Here is a 25,351-nt window from a genome sequence, read left to right on the forward strand (position 1 = left end):
TGGCGCAGGGTGCCGCCTGTGCATCGAACCACCTGGGGGGCTCTTCAACTGGTGGGGGAGGTTGTCAAATCCTGCAGGAGATTTCCTCTCTTCAGGAACTCTCTCTGCAGGAGGGGGAGATACAGGAGAGGTGGAGGAAGATCTCAGCCTGGGTGTCTATTGTCTTGTGTAGTCTAGAAGATGAGTGGATGATGGGGTGGGTGCAGTTTTCTCTGTGGTGGGGTCAGGTGGACTGTCCCGGGCTCTGTGGGGCTGGGCGGCGTTGCTGCACTGGGCCCCGGTCCGGATGGGCCTGGGCCCCCTTTCCTGGCGGGTTGCAGAGTATGGGGTGCCTACTGGGGTCAGCGGGGGAGCTGGCCCCAGGAGGGGTCACTGCCCTCCCTTCCTTCCCTCCCCATCTCCAGCTGCCTCCCTCTTCCCACTCCACCACAATCACCCACACATGCAGGGCCTTGGGGTGGGGTGTGTCACCAGGGTGCAGAGGAGACATCCCCCTCTGTCCCCTTCTGGCTGCCTCCGCCTCAATTTTATCCCACAACTTAGACATTCACATTACTCACACTCTCATTACACATACATATAGGATCTTGGGGTGGGCACGCTACACGGATTCCAAATTACCATCAGGGTGTACACCTCACCCCTGGCGTCGTTGCCCACCTCTCAATTTTAAATACACGTAGACATTGAGGGCTAGCAGGAGGGGCTATACGCTTACCTGCTGCTCTGGCAGGTAGCTCCATGCCCTCCTGGGTTTTAAATGCACCTTAGAACACACATACATCAACACTACATATGAGCGGGTGGAGGGAGGTTTGAGTCTTCCCACACCCCGTTCTCTCTGGCCTGCTGGAGCGGGGGCTAGGAGGAGGAGTTGGCCGTCCGACTGGGGTCTGGAATGTGGGGCCTCCCTGCTGCTGCGGAGTCGGGGCAGTCTGCTTCTCCCCACCGCAGGGAAAAGGGTAACACCACCTGGGTCTGGGCGCAGTTTCCCCCTCCAGGGCAAGGGTACCTAGACCCGGGCTTAGAGTACGCTTTGGGAGTGTGATTGTGTGTACAGTGTCTCTCTATGTCTGTCTCCACGTTGGGTGAGTGTTGAGTAATTGTATATGAGAGCATGAGGGTGGGAATAGATGTTTGTATCTGTGTGTGCCTGTTTGTCTGTGTCTATATGTCAGGTTGGATATCAGACGCCACCTCTCTGGGGACATCTCAGGCCCTCCAAGGTTTGAGGCCCATCTCCCCACCACTTCCCCTGCCGGTGGCAGACGCCTCAGACATCGGTGCGTTGGTGGTTCTTTGTGTCCGGGTGGGCGCCCAGGTACCCACCGGCTCACTCCTTGGCGGCTGCTTATCGGGGCCTGGAGCCTGGGGCTCGCTCGGGCCACTGGGATGGGGTGCCCTTGGCCTCGGCCGGGGCTCGGTCACTCAGGCACAGCTGGCTGCCGGCGGAGCTCACGGGCACGCCACTGCAACCCCCGGCTTCTGCTCCGCGGCTGCTGAGTGACCCCTCATCTGGGACTCTCCTCAGCTCTTTCTGGGATAGCATGCGGCTGCCCTCTGTTGGTCTTCCTTGGTCTCTTGTGTTCTGGGGGCCTCTGGATGTCTGGAGTTTTGATCTCCTCCATACCTGCTTCATGCCCTGGAGGACGGGGCAGTGGCCCCCACACCCTCTAGCAGATCATTACATGAAGGAACCTTTTAAAACAAGCGCGTTCATGCTCACAGGTGCACACACGGGTGATCACACACACAAACTACACCCTTTTTGGCTCCTACCTCAAAGCACACTGTGCGCTGTCGATCTCACGTGCTGCACAATAATGTTTAATATTTAGTATTTACTGTCATATTCCCATATATCATTGTGATGTTGTTTATTACTCTCGTTTTCTTCTGCTTGCTTTCTTTTTTTCTTTCTCAACAGGTGATCCAGGTGATCGATATATGTATTTTTTGTCTGCTTATTCTGTTGGTTTTGGTTTTTGCCCTTTTTCCCCGTCCCTCTTCTCAGCTGTTTTCTTTCCCTCTTTCTTTCTCCCCTTTCTTTCCACCAGTCAAGTCTGTCCCGTATTCAGCAAGTGAAAATAAAATAAACAATAAAAGGTGAATCAAATGGACCAATACGGCAAGGCTGGGATGGTCCATTTGGTAAAGTAAATCCGTTGGGCATCTTTCTTCGCCTTTAGACAATAATTCTGATGGCAAAAGAACCAAATGGGACAGGTTAAAAAGAAAAAAAAAAAAGAAAAAGAAAAAAGAGAATCTCCTCTGTGTTGGTAGAGAATTTCAGGAGGTTGTCAAAGATGGTTCCCAGGTATTTGTACTCCTCAACTACCTCTACTGGCTTCCCATGGATGGTGATGGTGACTGAAGCAGCCAGATCCCTCTGCATACTGGAGAAGGTCACCACCATCTCTTTGGTTTTGCTCACGTTCAGTTCAAGTTTGGAGCTGTCACACCACTCGATAAACTCCTGAAGAGCAGGCCCGTGGTGTTGTGAGGGGCCGGATGTGATGGTATGTCGCTGCAGGATGCTGTGGTAGCCATACTGGTTCAGTGTGCCTTCAGTTTTGAATAAATCCCCAATAGTCTCACCAGCAAAGCACCCCCACACCATCACACCTCCTCTTTCTTGCTTCACGGTGGGAACCATGCTTGTAGAGTCAATCCGTTCACCTTTTCTGCGTCGCACAAAGACATAGCGGGTGGAACCAAAGATCTTAAATTTGGACTCATCAGACCAAAGCACTGATTTCCACTGGTCTATTGTCCATTCCTTGGGTTTCTTGGCTCAAACAAATCTCTTCTGTTTGTTGCTTTTCCTTAGTAGTGGTTTCTTAGCAGCTATTTGACCATAAAGGCTGATTCACACAGTCTCCTCTGAACAGTTAATAATAATAATAATGATGATGATAATGGATTGCATTTATATAGCGCTTTTCGAGACCCTCAAAGCGCTTTACAATTCCACTATTCATTCATTCTCACATTCACAGACTGGTGGAGGCAAGCTACAGTTGTAGCCACAGCTGCCCTGGGGCAGGCTGACAGAAGCGAGGCTGCCATATTGCGCCATCGGCCCCTCTGGCCATCACCAGTAGGCGGTAGGTGAAGTGTCTTGCCCAAGGACACAACGACCGAGACTGTCCGAGCCGGGGCTCGAACCAGCAACCTTCCGATCACAAGACAAACTGCCAACTCTTGAGCCACGATCGCCCATGATGTAGAGATGTGTCTGCTATTGGAAATCTGTGTGGCACCTCTAATCTGAGGTGTTGTTAACATGCGATTTCTGAGGCTGGATGAATTTAGACTCAGCAGCAGAGGTGACTCTTGGTCTTCCTTTCCTGGGGCGGTCCTCATGTAAGCCAGTTTCATTGTAGCACTTGATGGTTTTTCTGACTATACTTGGGGACACATTCAAAGTTTTAGCAATTTTCCAGACAGACTGACCTTCAGTTCTTAAAGTAATGATGGACTGTCGTTTCCCTTTAATTAGCTGATTGGTTCATGTCATAATATCAGATCAGAATCAGAAAGATTTTATTTACCCCCAAGGCGCAATTAAGATACAACAGAGCAGCATGGCGTTGAAGATAAGGACAGGGTATAAACAGGCAATAAGAATGAGATAATAAATACACAGAATATACAGTATATACACAGTTTTAAAATTACACAGTTTTAAAATTAAAGTGACTGAATAGGTGAATAAATAACTGTAAGTGATGTGAATATCAACACTTCACCAAGTTCTTTTGATTCCTCAGAGGCATCCGATGGAAGACAAAACACTGCTCAGTAGACCGTTTAACACTTTATTACTCTTTCACATTACTTCTAGAAGGGAGATGCGTCCTGCATGACACGCTGCCGTGGATCTCAAAATGGTGGTGTGCCCCTAACAGTTTTATTACAGAAGCTCTCTCATTCTAGTCTAAACAATAGTGTCTCAGTAACTTTCCACTAGAGATGGTCCCCTCTTATCTGCATTTTCCCAGGCAAGCATGAGTGAGAGTCTGCAGCTTTCTACTCCCCAAGGACACATGGTCAAATGCCTTTATTTTTCAGGGCTGAGTCCGCTTAATACTACTCTATATAACTTTATAACACTTATTAATAAAAAAGCATAGTATTATTGAGGCACTGCAAATTATTTAATCCCAACAGTGACTAAAAGTGTATAAAGTGTTGGCAGTATAAAAGAGTGTAGAGAAGTTTATGTTTCTGGTGTGGGAAATGGTCTTATCAGCTGGAGTTAAAAAGCAGAGTGGCTTTGGGGACAAAGCTGGCTCTCCTCCTCTCAGTCCTGCAGGAAATACAGCGGAGGCGCCGCCCAGAGGGGAGCCATTGAAATGCAGGGTGAAGAATGTGAGAGGGGTCATTGATGATTTTGGCTGCCTGTCTAAGGGCCTGTTGGCTGAAAACCTGTACAAGAGTTCTGACAGGCAGGCCAATGATTTTAGAGCACACTGATGCAGTGTGCTGCAGTCTGTTCCTGTTCTGAAGGCTGAGGGAGTGGAACCAGCAGGTAATGGAGAAGATCATGATGTTTTCCAGGAAGGCATATTAAAAAGTCATCATGATGGGTGTGCTGACTCCAAAGGAGTTGAGTTTCCTAAGGAGGTATAGCCGTTAGTGGCACCTCCTGAGAATCTCCTCTGTGTTGGCAGAGAATTTCAGGAGGTTGTCAAAGATGGTTCCCAGGTATTTGTACTCCTCAACTACCTCCACTGGCTTCCCATGGATGGTGGTGGTGACTGAAGCAGCCAGATCCCTCTGCCTACTGGAGAAGGTCACCACCATCTCTTTGGTTTTGCTCACGTTCAGTTCAAGTTTGGAGCTGTCACACCACTTGACAAACTCCTGAAGAGCAGGCCCGTGGTGTTGTGAGGGGCCTGACAGCAGTGACAGGAGAATTGTGTCGGAGACCGGAAAAGGAGTTGTTGACCCGAACTTTCTGAGAACTTTCTGAATATGAATACTAAGAGTTGTCAAATATGGCTGTACCAACCTCATTTCTGCACAACATTAACTGATGGTTCAGGTGACCACATCATGAAGCTCACTGAGAGAAGGCCAAGGATTTGAATCACTGTCAACAAAGAGAAGGGTGACTCAGGAGCCTAAAATATATAGATGGATGGATGGATATTGTATTGTATTCACACACTGTGGTAGAGGTTTTATCAGTGTAAAAAAAATCCAATCACATTGTTGTGGTCCTTTAAGAATGATTGCTGATTCTTATTTTCAGGTGAATCATTTGCGCTGCCTGCATGAATTTGTGGAGGCCCAAGCAGCTTATTACAAGCAGTGTCACCTCCACATGCAGGAACTACAGAAAGAGCTGGGAAGGTGAGAGTAAAATAGGGGGTGATGTGGGTGGATAGTTTGATTCATTCAGCTTCATGCTTGGTTAGAATTGATAGCCTGTATCCTTTATACCCCAAGCCTGAAGTTGTAATGCCAGTGTTTGAAATTTCAACTTCACAACAACACAAACATCACCTTACACGAGGGGGGGAAAGTGCATTTCTTCCTGATATGAGACTTAGGATGAAACAAGACAAACATTACAACCAATACCAATAAATCAGTGCACTTAAATGATCAATCAGCAGCAGGCTGTGCTCTTTAGTACAGCAGCCGACTGTGATCGTTGCATGTGTTTTTAGAGTGCTTGGCACACATCAGTTAACACTGTTAAAGATCTACTCATAACTGATTAAAAACTGATAACAATATAGTTCTTAAAATATATAAACTAATAACTAATATGATTACACTGTAGCAGTTTCTACGATCCATGTTCAACATAGGACAACTGGGCAATTGGTATAACCCTTACTAAGCCTTATCCTGCTTTTTCCCGTGGCATTGGAGAAGCATTTTTTATTGAACTTCACTATTATACTAAGCACCTTTATCCTGCTCTTCACCTAACCACCTGACTGCAGCAGCTCTTTATTTTGTCATTCTTCCCTGCAATATTTTGTGTTACTCAAAATAGTAAAGATTGGCATCCTATGATTTACAGCAATGGATAAAGTAAAATTAAGGATAAAAAGTCTAAATACAATCATAGAATGGCATCATTAATCATATTTTTTTCTTGCAGTTTGTTTCTGTCACCCTTTTGTTGCTTTGTGTTCATGTTGGACGACTCTTTGCAACACCAGTATGATTTCTCTTTGTGTAGTTTTTGCATTCCCATGTGCATTTCTATTTTGGCTGAAAATCTACAAAAAGCTACTTATTTGGCATTGCTGAGTGCCAAAGCCATAATTAAAAAATATTATACATTTTTCAACATGCATACAAGTATTTTATTTTTTTCCACTTTGCAGCATATAATACAGTGGCTTGCAAAAGTATTCAGCCCCCTTGAACTTTCCCACATTTTGTCACATTACAGCCACAAACATGAATGAATTTTATTGGAATTCCACGTGAAAGACCAATACAAAGTGGTGTACATGTGAGAAGTGGAACAAAATCATACATGATTCCAAACATTTTTTACAAATAAATAACTGAAAAGTGGGGTGTGCGTAATTATTCAGCCTCCTTTGGTCTGAGTGCAGACAGTTCCCCATAGACATTGCGTGATGAGTGCTAATGACTAAATAGAGTGCACCTGTGTGTAATCTAATGTCAGTACAAATACAGCTGCTCTGTGATGGCCTCAGAGGTTGTCTAAGAAAATATTGGGAGCAACAACACCATGAAGTCCAAAGAACACACCAGACAGGTCAGGGATAAAGTTACTGAGAAATTTAAAGCAGGCTTAGGCTACAAAAAGATTTCCCAAGCCTTGAACATCCCACCGAGCACTGTTCAAGCGATCATTCAGAAATGGAAGGAGTATGGCACAACTGTAAACCTACCAAGACAAGGCCGTCCACCTAAACTCACAGGCCGAACAAGGAGAGCGCTGATCAGAAATGCAGCCAAGAGGCCCATGGTGACTCTGGATGAGCTGCAGAGATCTACAGCTCAGGTGGGGGAATCTGTCCATAGGACAACTATTAGTTGTGCACTGCACAAAGTTGGCCTTTATGGAAGAGTGGCAAGAAGAAAGAAAACCATAAGAAGTCCCGTTTGCAGTTTTCCGCAAGCCATGTGGGGGACACAGCAAACATGTGGAAGAAGGTGCTCTGGTCAGATGAAACCAAAATGGAACTTTTTGGCCAAAATGCAAAACGCTATGTGTGGCGGAAAACTAACACTGCACATCACTCTGAACACACCATCCCCACTGTCAAATATGGTGGTGGCAGCATCATGCTCTGGGGGTGCTTCTCTTCAGCAGGGACAGGGAAGCTGGTCAGAGTTGATGGGAAGATGGATGGAGCCAAATACAGGGCAATCTTGGAAGAAAACCTCTTGGAGTCTGCAAAAGACTTGAGACTGGGGCGGAGGTTCACCTTCCAGCAGGACAACGACCCTAAACATAAAGCCAGGGCAACAATGGAATGGTTTAAAACAAAACATATCCATGTGCTAGAATGGCCCAGTCAAAGTCCAGATCTAAATCCAATCGAGAATCTGTGGCAAGATCTGAAAACTATTGTTCACAAACGCTGTCCATCTAATCTGACTGAGCTGGAGCTGTTTTGCAAAGAAGAATGGGCAAGGATTTCAGTCTCTAGATGTGCAAAGCTGGTAGACACATACCCTAAAAGACTGGCAGCTGTAATTGCAGCAAAAGGTGGTTCTGTGAAGTATTGACTCAGGGGGCTGAATAATTACGCACACCCCACTTTTCAGTTATTTATTTGCAAAAAATGTTTGGAATCATGTATGATTTTGTTCCACTTCTCACGTGTACACCACTTTGTATTGGTCTTTCACATGGAATTCCAATAAAATTGATTCATGTTTATGGCTGTAATGTGACAAAATGTGGAAATGTTCAAGGGGGCGAATACTTTTTCAAGCCACTGTATATTGTAAGCCTTACTTCAAGTTATAGCGGTGTAGATGCACAAAAAGCTGTTTATATAGTTGTTTATGCAAATCTTTGCCCATTTTGTATTATTTTAGTTTATTAGTGTTCTACATGTTCTGGATATTCAGACCATCACATCTGCCTCTCCCCCCCAGGCTTCCTAATGCTTTCGCACTGAACTCCACAAACGCCATTGCTACTCCCAGTATGGTGACAGAAGGCAGCAGCAGCCCAGTGGAGACTGACACCCTGAAGATTGAAGAAGTTCAGGCACCAGCTACAGGAACTCGCAAAGCCAGAGTCCTTTATGATTACGATGCAGCGGATTCCAGTGAGCTCTCCCTTCTGGCTGACGAGGTGAGGTTTCATCATCACCCTGCAACTAGGCAGCCAGTAAATGGCTGTTGGTCTCTGGCCAGAAATCTCTCCAGGGCTTGGTCTAAGCCAGAGGCTCCCAAACGGGCCCCACACTTTGGGAACCTCTGGCTTAGGGGGCGCAGAGCCATTGCAGGGGGGGCGCGGTATGAAAAGAAAAAAAAAAAAAGAGTGCTTGGACACTGTGGACAGGTTTTTGACGGGGGCTCCCACATAAACGCAAAGCAGGAGATGAAGCATCACCAAATATGTTTCCAAACCAACTTCCTTCCAAGCCAAAGACTAGATATGCTTTATGGTGAAGCATATCTTCCCTTTGGCTTCACCTGCACAAGTGCCAAGGTAGGTCTCCCCTGCAAAATTAGTTTCCCTGCGTCGGGAGCACGCGCTGGGCTCTCCAAATCACGGACAAACAGTATCCCACATTCTTGATTTTTAGTTCACAAACACTTCTTGTAATAACTAACTACTCCTGACATTTTGGACATGTTAGCTCTTTATACTGTAAAGTTACAGTGGGATACAAATAATATCAGGCTGATCCTGCCGTAATTTGTTCCCCGGTTCAAATCACGGACAAACAGTATCCCACAGCTGTTTGTGTTTAAACCCATTTTGCACAGACAGACATTTTTTGAAAAATGTATTGATAGCGATGTTGAATATTATTACACAGGAAAAAAAACAACATTTTTCTTGTAAAAAAAACCCACTGGTCTAAGCAATAGGCTCAGTCATGTGGCATTTGCTGGTTGTAATTATGTAATGCACTTACACTTTCCCGGATCTTTAATTTTTTATTTGTGTGTATTTTCTTTTCTGATGATGGAAACAAGTAAAGCAATCTTGCTATTCACATTCACAGACGTATACACATGTACACCCATTAAAAGTATAAAGATAAAAAAACAAATCAGCATTCCACTGTAACATTAGTCATGGACATGCCCTATGTGTAAAAGTAATTCCCACCACTCTCCCACAATGCTTTTTTTGGAAAGCTGAGTTCAGTTTCACTAGACACAATCAGGCCTGATTACTGCTGGACCTGAAGAGTCAAGTAATCTCTTACATGGAACCTGTGTGACAATGTGAAGGCTCTTGGACTCCAACAAACCACAGTGCGAGCCATCACTCACAACAGAAGAAACCTTTAATCTTCCTGAGAGTGACTGGCCTACCAAATTTACTCCAATGTGGCAAAAGCTGTGCAGTCCACATAGTGTACTAATGAGTATGGGTAACTGGAAAAACAGGCAGCTGATACAGCCTAAGCAGTTGTATGTAACATGTAAAATGAATTAAAATAAAAAAATAAATTGTGGGGTCTCTTATAGCCAACAACAGGAATATTCAAGATTTATAGAACTTTTCATCACAACCTTTGTTGTCCCCTGATGAAAAGCTTTCCTCATAATTGTTTGAAAATGAAATTTAAAGGACGGGAAACGTGTATTGGACCTTAATAAGGTGCAGCTTATCAGTGATGTTAAGTGATCCATGTAACAGCATATTTTAGGTTCCTATTTTAGTTTTGATTTCTAAAACAGATAAAATATATTCGCAGATATTGTGTTTCAAATGTAGTTCCAAGCTTCATGCAAATTAAAAAGGAGCTAGTGACAAAATCAACGAGAGATGACTTTGATCAACATTGGATAGTTTATAGATTAATTGTAAATGAATTAGGAGTTCAGTTAAAGATGCAGAAAATTTAAACTGAACTCCTGGCATGATGTTGCTATGCTTTTATCCAGATACACTTTGTTCTTTGGAAAGACTGTGCATGACCTTTTCAGTAAACGTTTGCTGAGTTACTAGCATATTTACATTTCTCAATATCATCATGTCATTCACAGATGACTGTCTATTTAAAAAATAATGCAATCAAATGTCTATCTGAGAAAGTATCCATGTGTTCATTCCAACTCTGCAGTGTCAGCAGACATGTAGATACACACAGCATTTAGATTTCAGTCATAACTTACTCTGACTCAGACACAGCTGCGCTTTTTAATCACACTCACATATTGAAAGTTTGATCATCTAAAAAAACTGAAACAATTTATGAACACCACAAAGGGGTTTGAGAAATCTCGCCCTACTGTGGTTTGTATGTCAGCTGTGTCCAGTGTCTCTTTTATATGCTGAATTTAAAACACTTCCTCAAATGATAGGCTTGTGCGTCATCAGTTGGTTTCTCCAGTAAGGTTCCTTTTTTCCTCTTCCCTCCTGCCTCTTTCCTCTTGATAAATTTTAGGAACTGAGACATTCATTATGTTGTGAACAGATCTGGATGACCTGTGTAACAGGAGACAAAAGAGACAAAGTAGAGAAATAAGAAAAGCTTAACATACCCTGTGTTTGAGTGTCGGAGTAATTATATGAAAGAAACAAAGCCAGGAGAGCATCATGAGTAACTCAGGCGTGCCTTTGTCCTCACCTGTGGGCAATTAGGAGTTAAGCCCCTTGTGAATAACAAGGGAACTGAAATGGTGTGACTTTAGTTCAATTCAGTTCATTAAAATTTTATTCATATAGAGCCAATAATAATAACCGCCACCTCAAGGCACTTTATATTGTGAACTAGCATGTGAACACGCATTTGGTGACCGTGGGAAGGAAAAACTCCCTTGTAACAGGAAGAAGCCTCTGGCAGAACCAGGCTCAGAGAGTAGCAGCCAGCTGCCGCAACCAGTTGGTGGGGGGTGAGCGGAGTGTCATTGTCCCTGGATCTGGGACCCAGGATTTTGAGTTTTAGGGAAGTTTTTATAGTTTTGCTCATGACTTCATGGCTCTATATTCGTTGTTGTTGGTGTTTAGCTTTCTGGTATTTCTCAGGGTAGGCTTGATACAACATTTCCTGCCTTTAGTTCTGAGGTTGTCTTTCAACGATCTTTATTTATTCTGTGTTTATGCAGGTTTATGGTTCCCTTTTGGTTTTAAGATGGAATTTATATTCAAGTGCAATAGCCTTCTGTTTATGATGTTGTGTTTTATATTCCAGATGAACTCCGAGTCCACAATCATGTGTTGTAGATTGATGGAACGGTCATTCTTATTGACTCTTGCTAGACTAGGAGAAGCCTCTTCATTACTTGCAGATCTAAACAGTGAAGTTAGGGTTCACCTGCAACACCTGAGCATGAATAAAATCCTGGAAAGCAACTAAATCAGGGTTGAAATACAAGCATGTGTGAGAAACATTGCTACTCAGTTACATATGTAGAGTCTTTTCCTGTTTTCTGTTGAATAAAATATGGATAATATGGTTAATATACTATACTATAAAATGCTGATTATTTACATTTGCCTCTGTTTTGCACATTTTGAATGCTCGCCTTCTTTCTGCATTACAGCTCATCACAGTTTACACAGTGCCTGGAATGGACTCTGACTGGCTGATTGGAGAGAAAGGAAACCATAAAGGAAAAGTGCCGGTCACATACCTGGAGCTTCTCAGTTAGACAGCGCACACACGTATGCATGTGCATGTGTGTGATTGGACACATAGTGAAGCCACAAAGAATTTCTCACTCTTACACTAACCTCTAATCCTCAATAACACTTCTCCCAAATACACAAAATGCTTCTCAGACAGCAGTGAAAATAGAGACACTCTTATAGTGACTCGAGGAAAATCCTCATTGGGGATGGTTGACATTCCTTTCAGTTTTCTGTTTGTGATGTTTTTGTGTTATGTGCATCCCAAAATTTCAAGCAGGTGTCCCCGTGCTTAGATGAAATTGTATTGGTGCGTTTGATGTCTTTGCTATATTTTAAAACTGCTTTCTTTGCTAAGCTCTGATGAAGAATTGAATTGTAAAAGTCTAAATTATTCTCTCACAGAGATTAGAAGTGTAAGCTTTCACTGAACTGGGTCTAAATGACGAAATGCCTCAGTTTTTCTTCAAAAGGCAGCGGGGCGCATGAAACAATTTCCTGTTCTTAATTCTTCGGGTTAAAGTGGTGATGTTAGGCGACTAAAGAAGAAGTGAAAACAAATGGGACTTCTTTATGTTGTATTGTTTTCCAGTCCCACTTCATATGTGAGGAGCAGGGAAACCATTGAGGCCACTTTTTGGTTTGTTTGAAAGATGTGACAGTTTCCTTCTTTTACTGCAAATGTGTTTGCCCCTTCCCTTTTTTTCCTCACAGTGACTCTTGTGATTACGTTAACTTATTGGTGATGAAACTGTCACATATGATGATTTACCATAGTTTACACTGTAGAATTGTAAACCACTGAAACTGTTTGAGAGGATTGTTTGGGGAAAAATATTTGCCTTAACTGCTAGCTGAAGCGAATGCAATACCTATGTTATTTAAAGCAAGAATAGCCATTTGGGCTTATTCTTTTTTGTTTTTTGCTTCTCGCATTTTTCCACACCAACGAAGCTGCTCCTACGAACAATATGAACACTCTACACCTCTTTTCTAACTGCCTTAAGAGGATGGGCGGGGACTGCTGACAATGTGCTTTTCAAATGTTGTACAAATGTCCTCTGATTTAAAGTTCACCACAGCCAGCATGCGACACTGACACTCCCCTGCAATTACACAACTGCTTGTGTGCTTTGGCCTTGAGTGTTGTTGTTTTTTTTTTTTGTTGTTGTTTTTGGTTTTTTTGTATTTCCAGTGTTTGTCATTAAATGAAAGGATTTTTAGTCTTAGTGCTGCATGTGCTACAGCCGGTAGCCCGTCCTGCTGGACACTTATGTGTGTGTACATGAATGTAGACAAGTCTGTTTGTGTGAGATCTAAATCTATTGTGCTCCCTTATGTCCTGCATGTGTACATGCATTCACTGCCTTTATTTATTTATTTATTTATTTTAACACAGCCTGCTAATAAGTTCATGTGAAACGAGCATGAGTATTTTACCTGCAGGTCATGTCACATGATAAGAATTCTTGGTACTCGTGTGCGTTCATGTGTTTTTGTCCTGCTCCCTTCTCTTCTGCTCATTTCACAAATTTGAAGTAACTTTCTGTTCTCTGTCTGTTCCTTGCTGAATGAATGAAATGTGTCCATTAATAAAACTGATTAATTGATTAACTGAATTCCTCATTTTCAGTTACTTTTCAGTTTGACTCAAAAGAACCCCAACTACACTTTTTGGGGTTTTTTTTTTTTGTTTGTTTGTTTGTTTTTTTTTAAATTTGCCTCTGATGTACAATTGGCCAAGTTGTGACGTGAAGTGCAGACTTTCACCTTTAATTCAAGGTATGTAACAGTCACGGTGCCTGGGTCATTGACCCTGAGTTTACCATTTTGGACTTCTTAAGTTCTCTTTATTAGTTATTGTCGGTCTGTTTCTTAGTTGGTATTGTGTTTTTCTGCTTTGTGCTTTTTTTCCAGTTACTGTTATGCTTATGATGTTCCTTCTTTCAATTTACCTCGCCTTACAAGTGTTCCCTGTGTATTGTCTCCATCTATGATGTCCCTGTTTAGTTATTTCCTCTTTCATTTTTGTAACCTTCATCTTGTGCATTTAGAGTTTTTCACTTTCCCTGGTCTCGTTTCCCCATGTAGTTCTAGCTGTGTTCCTTTGTTTCCCATTTCACTAATAACCTTACATCATCCCATCAACCTTACAAGCTTGCTGCCTTTTTCCTGCCTACATGCATCCTAGCCACTAAGTTTATGTGTAGTTTCTTAGCTCCCAGTCTAAGGAGCTTGGAAAGAAAAGCATCTGGACTTCTTTAAATTGCTTGAAGATGTTTCACCTCTCATCTGAGAAGCTTCGTCAGTTGGTGGATTAGGTAGAGGATCAATAGGGGGTCCATGACCTTCTTGGGGGACACTCCCACAGGGCTTGCTTAAAATCTAGGACTTTCAACCAGTTGCTCTTAGACCTCAAGAAGCTTCTCGGATGAGAGGTGAAATATCTTCAAGAAAACTTAAAGAAGTCCAGACGCTTTTTTTACCAAGATCCTTAGACTACGATGACCTGGATGACTGAGAACCTTCACAGACTTAGCTCCCAGTGTTCAGCTCCTGTGTTTCCTTATGGTTTTGGGTCGCTTTCAATAAAGAGCTGTTTCCATTTAATCCCTGCCTGCCTATGAGCCTGCACCTGAGATCTTCACTCTACAAACTTGACAACATTACCAAAAGTATTGCATTAACTGTTTGGGGTTACAGCAATTTTTGTACATTTTCAGGGTCTCAAAACCAGAGAATATGAGTAGATGTTATGAAGATGTTTGTATTAACCAAGGAACAAAGTATGCAATCATACAGTGGCTGTCTATGCTCTTCCAGGCCTTTGGATGTTGGTGAGCTGGGCAGTGCATTCCTTTCCTTCGATTTCATCTTGAATGATCAAATGCTAAGCTATCAAATGCTTGAAAATCACTCCAGATCTTGTATGTGCTTAATTTGTCCTAGAATAGTAGACCCCACGTAGTTATGAACTGGGTATCAGTCAATTAGCTTGTTATGTTTGAGTCTCTAGAAAGGCACTCTGCAAATAGCTGGCAAAATGTAGCAAGGAATGCTCAGACCTTTACATTGGAGAGACCAAATAACCACTTTATAAACGCATGGGACAACATAGAAGAGCCACCTCGACAGGACAAGACTCAGCAGTCCATCTGCATCTAAAGGACAAAGGTCACTCCTCGAGGATGCCAATGTTCACATTTTGGACAGAGAAGACAGATGGTTTGAAAGAAGAGTGAAAGAAGCCATTTTGTCCACTGTGAATGACCATCTTTGAACAGAGGCGGTGGTTTACGACACTGTCTGCCATCTATAATCCAGTTTTGAGATCCCTTTCCAGACGCCTTAACGCCCACTCACATCCTGGCCCATTTGACCTCAGGAAATCACATGATAGGGTGGGGCTAGATTTCTATGCCGTTATTTTTGTGCCACTATTCTGAGCGCACGTAAAAAACATTTGCAGGTGCAAGTGTCGCATTTTGAGGAAAAATTTATTTTGAGCGAAGAAAAGCTAAATTTGAGTGAACAAAATTCATTGCTGCGTGCAAAAAATGTATTTCAGTGTTTGCTATTATCCATACACACACACAATAACAGCCCCTCTCACTCAGTTTTTGCATTTGCGCTTGCTCGCAATGTGTTGCTTGCGCTCTCAACACTTCTGCCCGTGCGCGCTCAATTCTTTCTGTACACCGTTATATTTGTGCCACAAAACCAGCCAATCACAGACTTGGATGCAAAAAAATCCGATTAGCTGTTTTGGTCTCCAATCAGATCGAAATGACGAAATGCAATATCCCAGAATCCATTTCGTCCAAAACTCAAACGAGGTAGTAGCGGAGGAACACAGAGTGGCGGAGTTTGAAATATTACTCTTTCTGGGTCACAAAATAAAGTTTTAAGATATTTTCATGCGAGAATTGTGCTGTGTAAACTTCAAATGTCTGCTCGATTTATCAAGACATCACATATTTGCAAAAGTGCTCTAACGTTCTCGGAGATGAACCGTTTGGATTCGGGAGACAGACACTATCTCTACTTTTAAGATTAGGCTTAAAACTTTCCTTTTTGTTAAAGGATATATATTGCATATAGTTAGGGCTGGACCAGGTGACCCTGAATCCCTCCCTTAGTTATGCTGCAATAGACGTAGGCTGCCGGGGGATTCCCATGATGCATTGAGTTTTTCCTTTCCAGTCACCTTTCTCACTCACTATGTGTTAATAGACCTCTCTGCATTGAATCGTACTTGTTATTAATCTCTGTCTCTCTTCCACAGCATGTCTTTATCCTGTTTTCCTTCTCTCACCCCAACCGGTTGCGGCAGATGGCCCCGCCCCTCCCTGAGCCTGGTTCTGCTGGAGGTTTCTTCCTGTTAAAAGGGAGTTTTTCCTTCCCACTGTCGCCAAAGTGCTTGCTCATAGGGGGTCATTTGATTGTTGGGTTTTTCTCTGTATCTATTATTGTAGGATCTACTGTACAATATAAAGCACCTTGAGGCGACTGTTGTTGTGATTTGGCGCTATATAAATAAAATTGAATTGAATTGAATTGAATTGAGCGAGTGTAGCCATCTATCATGACCAGTTCAGTGTGAGGGGAGGAAAACCCAGACCCAGATTTTAAGCAAGCCCTATGGGTGTGTCCCCCAAGGGGGTCATGGACCCCCTATTGATCCTTTACCTAATCCACCAATCTCCCCCAAAGTAACCTTTCACCCGAAACCTTGGCTGATTGTGACCCACACCCGTTTTCACACTTTGGCTCGTGTGATTAGGTAGAGGATCATTAGGGGGTCCATTGTCCCTCTTGGGGGGACACTCCCATAGGGCTTAAAATCTGAGACTCTCCACCATTTGACCATAGAATTGAAGAAGCGTCTCAGATGAGAGGTGAAACCTCTTCAAGCAACTTAAAGAAGTCTAGATCCAGTGCTTTCCAAGCTCCTTACATGTGTGAAAGAATTGTTCCTCCTAAATGTGGGTGTTGTACTGTAATAAGATGCTGTCAATGCAAAAAGTTAGTGTATCAAATGTATTTCTTCCTAGATATCGTCCTATCAACTAAAAGTGGAAGTAGTTTGGAACAAAACCAGCTCTGCAATGATGTGTCTACATGTAAAACTCACCAAGTGTTAAGGCACATGCAGTATTGTGAAAGAGACACGAGCCCCATTACTCATTTCTTTACATTTTTTTTTAAATGTGCATGAAAATACAGTATATAAGGGAAAACAGATTTTCAAAAATTCTAACAAGCTAGAAAAAATATGTTTTATGATGACTAGTCAGCTGAGACTGAAGAAGTCACTTGGATGAGTGATGAAACCTTTCTCCTACTGAAAACGCTACGTACATATACATATTTGCTCCTTTTTTAAAATAAAGATTTGGGGTTTTGTCTAACCCTGTAGACTGTGATGTCAGTGGTGACTCGCTGAATGCTCCATTAGTCCCATCAGCAGACCAAATACCATCTCTGTTTATATCCAAGCCTTAAAATTTGCTATCATGTCAACACATAAATCTGAAAATAAAATAGATATAAAATATATATATATATCTCAGAAGATCATAAGCTACTGCAAATTGTTCAGGATCACTAATGTTTTTATATAAAACAAAGAATTGGGAGTCTTCATGAGGTCTGCGTCTAAGCGTCAGAAAAAGGGTCACACGCTTGGACTGACTAGTAAAGTTTTCTTTAGCATTATAAAAAAATATGAATTGCAACAGCAGACCTTTCAGTGACAGTACTCATTTAGTGGACTTAGTCTGCTTAGTCCTGTGTTTTGACTTTCTACTTCTTGCCAATTCAGCAACACACGTTTGCTTCACGTCCCTCTCTCTGGACTCACGTACTGTGATGTAATGGAGGAATGAAATGAACTCAAAACAGGTCTCTTCTGATTCAGGCATTCTGAACCAAAAGCTCAAATTGATGTTTTCTAGACTTTTTAAAAATGTATTTATTATTTATTATGGGAAGATCCCATTGAGATTAATAACCTCTTTTTCAGGGGACACCTGGCCAAGATAGGCAGCAGCAAGTATAAGATAAGATAAGCCTTTATTATTCCCACATGTGGGAAATTTGTTGTGTCACAGCAGAAAGTGGACAGTGTGAAGTTACAGCAGCAAAAATTAAGAAAAACAGTGGAATAGGATAAGATAAAAAAGAATAACACTATATACAATGGAATAAAATACTTTATGCAAAAGGATAAAATACTGCGTTGTCAGAAAAAAAAGTATCTCACAGTTTGACTGTGGTATTGTCCTACAATTCTTCAAAAATGGTTCTCTTACCTGCTCAGCTTGATAATAATCAAACTCACTGTGTAAACTTGGTTCACTTTTCCAAGTTAAAATAAACACTTTAGATATTTTGCTATCCTTTGTTGGTTCTCCTTTTTCTGCTACTAAAATCTGATTATATTTGAGGGTGTTTAGGGAAAATTGTACAAAATTCTATTCTTTTGTGGTTCATGTAGACTTCGGATTGTTCCAAGTTGGACAGACAATTGTATATCTGTGAAAAGAGAGTCAGAACTCTGGTTTTTCCTATTCAATTTTGATCTGTTCTATTCTGCTCTATCTATATAGCTCCAAATCACAACAACGCCTCAAGGTGCTTTATATTTTAAGGTATAGACCCTACAAATATACAGAGGAAATGAAGAAAACCCAGACAATTAGATGACCCCCTATGAAAAAGCACTTTGGTAACAGTGGGAAGGAAAAAATTCTCTTTTAACACAAAGGAACCTCCAGTAGAACCAGGCTGAGCAAGTGCAGCCATCTATCATGACCAGTTGAGTGTGAGGGGAGGAAGACAGGACAAAAGGTGCAATCTAATTCGAAGACAATAAATTCATGGATCTACAATAACTTTATACCACAGTGGAGTGAATGTAGTTAAATCTTTAAATCTACATTTATGAGTAAAACATTAAAGGATTAGTGTTAGCAAGCCTTAACTGGCTTCTTGAAATATTTTAGGCTTGTATTACCAAACTCAAGCTATGCTGTTGTTGTTTAATTCTTGTTTGTGTTTTAGGTGTGTTTTTTAAAACATTATTTGCCAATGAGTAATCAGTAGCAGTCAGTACTTATTGTTATATTTTGATGTGTCAGTTTGGCCAGCGGTAGCTTCAGTCAAACAAATATTTGAACTATATCTTACTAGCTCAGCAATCAATAATTCTACAGCTGTTTCACTTCCTGTTTTGTAAGTTCACTTTAATGAATCAGAATTGTGACGTAGTGGTGTCTTTTTTTACAAAGGTTAGTGATTTTGCGAGACAGATAAGGTCATACGGACAATATATGACTTTTTTTTCATAAAAATATCAAGGATGATGGGATTTACTCATTTATCCACAGAATTCCATAGAGGCCTGTAACAACTTTTTCACAAGTAATTTCTTCACTTTCTTTTCTTTACAAAAAGAACAACAGTTGGTAGTGCAATTCATGTGGCTTTGCTGGCTGTGCTATGCTGTGCACCCATCTTTTCCTACTGTTTAATTACACTATAGTCATTTTATCTCACGATATATCAGCACACGCAAGAACCTTGGGGGGCAGGGCTGCTGAGAGCTGTGTGTACACAGTACACAGACAGAAACACACTGTGTGTTTATATATATGTGTGTGTGTGTGTGTGTGTGTGTGTGTGTGTGTGTGTGTGTGTGTGTGTGTGTGTGTGTGTGTGTGTGTGTGTACATGCATGCTTCCTTAATTCCATGAACTTGCATCCATGACAAATTAACAAATCACAAATTGCATAGCTTATTCTGAACTTTGTAGCATTAGCCAATTTATAAGGGAGTAGCAGGGTTTAATTCCCATTACCCTTTTTGCTTGCACTGCACTATGTTAAAATGAACTTCTCCCAACGAGATGACACACATGCAGCTAGTGCAATCATGTCTATAGTTACTGGTGGTTTGCCCCAAATAAGAAAATGATAATAAACTTCTTTGATATGTCAAACTCACATAATTCACAGCATCTGGAACCAATTCAAATTAACAGAAGTCTTATTACAGACTTTTATAGGGAATATATACTCATCTAATTCTATAAAAATAATCAATCATAAAAAAAATTGTAAGTGGATAACTGGTAACTGGTAATCTGAAATGATATTAAAAGCTGCACAAATTTACATTTGTTGAAAAACCTGCACAAGCAGCCTTACACTTTCCAAACATTCTATTAGATAAATTCCAGGCAATCTGTAAGTAGCAGGGAAAGTAACAAGAGACAGAAGACTATATTATCCAAGGAGGACTTCCAAAGAACATTTAACAGGTAGGAGAAACTCAGGTACAGGTTTGGTGTCTACAGTGCCTTTAAAAAGCATTCATACCCCTTGAATGTTTACTTATGTTGTCACCTTACAACTGCAAAATTAAATGTTTTTTATTGAGATTTTCTGTGATAGACCAACACAAAGTAGCACATAATTGTGAAGTGGTATGAAAATAATACATGGTTTTCAAAATCTTAAGCAAATAAAAATTTGAAAAGCAAGGCGTGCATTTGTATTCGGCCCCCCTGCTGCCTTTCGCTGCAATTACAGCTGCAAGTCTTTTGGGGTATGTTCCTACCAGCTTTGCACATTTAGACTGAAATTTTTGCCCATTCTTCATTGCAAAATAGCCAGATTGGACGGAGAGTGTCTGTGAACAGCAATTTGCAAGCCTTGCCACAGATGCCCAATAGGATTTAGGTCTGGACTTTGACTGGGCCATTTTAACACATGAATACTCTTTGATTTAAACCATTCCATTGCAGCTTTTGCTGTATGTTTAGGATCATCGTCTTGCTGGAAGGTGAATCTCCTTTCCAGTCTCAAGTCCTTTGCAGCCTCCAATAGGTTTTCTTCTACAGGGAGTGCAGAATTATTAGGCAAGTTGTATTTTTGAGGAATAATTTTATTATTGAACAACAACCATGTTCTCAATGAACCCAAAAGACACATTAATATCAAAGCTGAATGTTTTTGGAAGTAGTTTTTAGTTTGTTTTTAGTTTTAGCTATTTTAGGGGGATATCTGTGTGTGCAAGTGACTATTACTGTGCATAATTATTAGGCAACTTAACAAAAAAAATATATACCCATTTCAATTATTTATTTTTACCAGTGAAACCAATATAACATCTCCACATTCACAAATATACATTTCTGACATTCAAAACAAAACAAAAACAAATCAGCGACCAATATAGCCACCTTTCTTTGCAAGGACACTCAAAAGCCTGCCATCCATGGATTCTGTCAGTGTTTTGATCTGTTCACCATCAACATTGCGTGCAGCAGCAACCACAGCCTCCCAGACACTGTTCAGAGAGGTGTACTGTTTTCCCTCCTTGTAAATCTCACATTTGATGATGGACCACAGGTTCTCAATGGGGTTCAGATCAGGTGAACAAGGAGGCCATGTCATTAGTTTTTCTTCTTTTATACCCTTTCTTGCCAGCCACTGTGGAGCTGTGGAGTACTTGGACGCGTGTGATGGAGCATTGTCCTGCATGAAAATCATGTTTTTCTTGAAGGATGCAGACTTCTTCCTGTACCACTGCTTGAAGAAGGTGTCTTCCAGAAACTGGCAGTAGGACTGGGAGTTGAGCTTGACTCCATCCTCAACCCGAAAAGGCCCCACAAGCTCATCTTTGATGATACAGCCCAAACCAGTACTCCACCTCCACCTTGCTGGCGTCTGAGTCGGACTGGAGCTCTCTGCCCTTTACCAATCCAGCCATGGGCCCATCCATCTGGCCCATAAAGACTCACTCTCATTTCATCAGTCCATAAAACCTTAGCAAAATCAGTCTTGAGATATTTCTTGGCCCAGTCTTGACGTTTCAGCTTGTGTGTCTTGTTCAGTGGTGGTCGTCTTTCAGCCTTTCTTACCTTGGCCATGTCTCTGAGTATTGCACACCTTGTGCTTTTGGGCACTCCAGTGATGTTGCAGCTCTAAAATATGGCCAAACTGGTGGCAAGTGGCATCTTGGCAGCTGCACGCTTGACTTTTCTCAGTTCATGGGCAGTTATTTTGCGCCTTGGTTTTTCCACACGCTTCTTGCGACCCTGTTGACTATTTTGAATGAAACGCTTGATTGTTCGATGATCACGCTTCAGAAGCTTTGCAATTTTAAGACTGCTGCATCCCTCTGCAAGATATCTCACTATTTTTGACTTTTCTGAGCCTGTCAAGTCCTTCTTTTGACCCATTTTGCCAAAGGAAAGGAAGTTGCCTAATAATTATGCACACCTGAAATAGGGTGTTGATGTCATTAGACCACACCCCTTCTCATTACAGAGATGCACATCACCTAATATGCTTAATTGGTAGTGGGCTTTCGAGCCTATACAGCTTGGAGTAAGACAACATGCATGAAGAAGATGATGTGGACAAAATACTCATTTGCCTAATAATTCTGCACTCCCTGTAGGTCTGCCCTGTATTTGGCTCCATCCATCTTCCCATCAACTCTGACCAGCTTCCCTGTCCCTGCTGAAGAAAAGCATCCCCACAGCATGATGCTGCCACCACCACCACCAGATGTAGCTTTGCTTTGCATTTATTCCCAAAAGTTCAACTTTGGGGCCCATGTTTGCCATGTCCCCTACACGGCTCCTGGTAAATTCCAAATTGGACTTTTTACATCTTTCGGTCAACAGTGGCTTTCTTCTTGGCACTCTTCCATATAGGCCAGGTTTGTGGAGAACATAACTTACATTTAGATTCTCCCACATGAGCTGTGGATTTCTGCAGCTCCTCCAGAGTGACCATCTTGGAAGCGTCTTCTGACCAGTGCTCGCCTTGCTCGGTTTGTCAGTTTAGTTTGACAGCCATGTCTTGGTAGGTTTGCATCCGGGGTGGCTGTAGCTCAGGTGGTAGAGCAGGTCACCTACTTATTGGAAGGTTGGTGGTTCAATCCAAGTCTGCTCCAGTCTGCATGCCAAATATCCTTGGGCAAGATACTAACCCCGATGCATCCATCGGCGTGTGAATGTGTGTATGAATGTTAGTTAGATAGCACTACAAACTTAGAAAAGTGCTTGGGTGAATGAACGAGTTGTGTAAAGCGCTTTGAGTGCTCAGATATAGTAGAAAAGCACTATATAAAAACCACTCTACAACCTTATCCCAAAAGGTTGATTCTGTTCGTCTGGACGGAGCATTTTCAGTGGGAGAAAGGTTTCGCAAATCTGCATAATGACTGAAACCAACACCACTGGTAAACAATGGAGGTCAGTTCCTTGATCATTAATGTGCAAATTCTCATGGCCATTGATCAAAGACCACTGATCGGTAGCCATGAATACCATTCACACAGAGTTGTGGAATAGCTGCAATCACAGCATTGTGAGAGATGTACCTTACAAATGCACGCTTTTCAGATTTTTATTTGCTTAAAATTGCAAAAGAAACATGTATTATTTTCTTACCACTTCACAATTATGTGCTACTTTGTGTTGGTCTTTCAAGTTTGTGGCTGTAAGGTGACAAAATGTGGAAAAGTTCAAGGGTAGGAATACTTTTTCAAGGCACTGTACCTAAGTTTTTTTTTTAATGTAAACAGGCTATTCATCCTGTACTTAAGAAGAACCCTGGAATGACTCATGTCAGGACACTTTGTCCTTCATAGGACACAATAAGGTATGAAAGACAAAGTGCTGATAAACAGACAGAGTAATGGAAGATTGCATCATGGTGAAAACCTTCGGTCGCATAAATGCCACAGATTTGGTGTAGGTGGCAGTGAAAGTAACAATAGAAATCAGAAGAGCCTCAGCATTACATCATCAAAGATGACCATGGCACATTTTCAGAGTAGATAGAAACTCACAGACACATTTCAGGTTTTGTTTGTTTTTTTGTTTCTTTTCCAGTTTGATGTTTGATGAGATAAGCAGGCTGCTGAACCTGTATTTATGCTTTGTCAGGGATTTGTAAGGAATTTTTTTAATCACCTAAATGTATTTCTTGCAATACAAGCTGCTGCAAATTAACAGGCCTTTATTGTTAAAATTGAACTTAACCATTACAAATGTGTTGTGGAAAGCAAAAATCTGAGAATGGATTTTCAGTTCAGACTAACAATTTTAGAACATGTATATGACAGCCAATTTAGCCTCAAAATCACTTTGGTTTAAAACAAGAAAATAAGAGCATATTTTTCTTATTAACTTTCATTGAACTTAAACTTCATACACTATGTGTACTGTACACAGTGCATGCCTTTATGTGGGTGCCTCAGCCCACACACAAAGGCATGCACTGTACATATTTGAAATTACACAGCCAGACTAACAAGAGGAAATGTGCCAAGTGAAACCTATTCATCAGGCTCAGGAATAGGATTTGTGTTGTCTATGAAAAGGTGATCTTGCCCATACAATGGTAAGTCTTTTTTTAGATGTGCCCATTGGTTTATCCAAGTTAAGTATTTACTGTTAAAGTAAAACTGGTGAACCCGTGATGTAATATTTCACCTCCAGAATGTTGTTGAGTGAGTTACTTTCTCTATATACGGCACTTTTATTTATTTATTCATGCAATTTATTTAAACAAAAAAATAATAATGATGAATAAAACTATTCACTATTACCTTTGAGGTAATAGTGAATAGGCAGTTCATTCCTGCTCGAGGAACAAACCTGTACGTAGTGACTAATGTTGTGATGTTGTCTTTGTTTTTCTGCTGACATTCGGGGGCTGGGCCCTCAACAGCCAAAAACTGATTTGATTTGACAAGTTGTTGCAGTGGACCACATTGTGGGCCTGCCAAAACTCACCTGAAAGTAAAATAATGGTTTAGTCCTTAACAGCTGAGAGTATTTAAGGCTGCCATTGGGCATTAGACAGGAGAATTATTTTTGTGCTGTGAGAAGGCTTGACATGCCAGTGTTTGTTGGCCGTGGCCAATTGTCAGCATCATCACTGATGGGGACGACAGGGAGTACAGAGAACTGACCCAAGGCTTTGATGACTGGTGGCAGCAGGACTACCTCCTGATCAACACTAGAAAAACCAAGGAGCTGGACTTCTGCAGGCACAAACATCCTCCACTGCAACCACTGAACATCCAAGGTATGGACCTTGAGGCTGTGGATAGCTACAGGTACCTTGGTGTTCATCTAAACAATAAACTGGACTGCATTCACAATTCAGATGGCCTCTACAGAAAAGGACAGAGCAGGCTGTACCTGCTGCAGAGGCTCAGGTCTTTTGGAGTGGAGGGCCCACTCCTGAAGACCTTCTATGACTCTGTGGTGGCCTCTGCCATCTTTTATGGTCTAGTCTGCTAGGGTGGCAGCATCTCTTTTGGGGACAGGAAGAGACTGAACAGGCTGACCTGGAGGGCCACCTCTGTTCTAGGATGCCCTCTGGATCCAGTGCAGGTAGTGAGTGACAGGAGAAAGGTGGCTAAGCCGTCATCCCTGTTGGACAACATCTCCCACCATGCAGGAGACTCTAACAGCACTGAGCAGCTCCTTCAGTGTCAGGCCCACGATGTGGGATGGAGAGATTTCGGAGGTCTTTCCTTCC

At 41.8% G+C, this 25,351-nt stretch overlaps 1 protein-coding gene across 2 annotated transcripts in view; it reads left to right on the forward strand.

Moving 5' to 3' along the window:
- LOC116316347 (endophilin-B2-like) overlaps nt 1-13,390 on the forward strand; it is a 31,775-nt gene extending 18,385 nt beyond the window's left edge. For both annotated transcript variants that reach the window (XM_031734900.2, XM_031734901.2), the window contains 3 exons: nt 5,261-5,361; nt 8,113-8,314; nt 11,692-13,390. In XM_031734900.2, the coding sequence (XP_031590760.1) occupies nt 5,261-5,361; nt 8,113-8,314; nt 11,692-11,799 (411 nt within the window). In that variant the 3' untranslated portion in view covers nt 11,800-13,390. The remainder of the gene's footprint in view (nt 1-5,260; nt 5,362-8,112; nt 8,315-11,691) is intronic.
- The last annotated feature ends 11,961 nt before the right edge of the window (nt 13,391-25,351 follow it).

Source organism: Oreochromis aureus, linkage group 12, assembly GCF_013358895.1.
Source record: "Oreochromis aureus strain Israel breed Guangdong linkage group 12, ZZ_aureus, whole genome shotgun sequence".
Taxonomy (NCBI): Eukaryota; Metazoa; Chordata; class Actinopteri; order Cichliformes; family Cichlidae; genus Oreochromis; species Oreochromis aureus.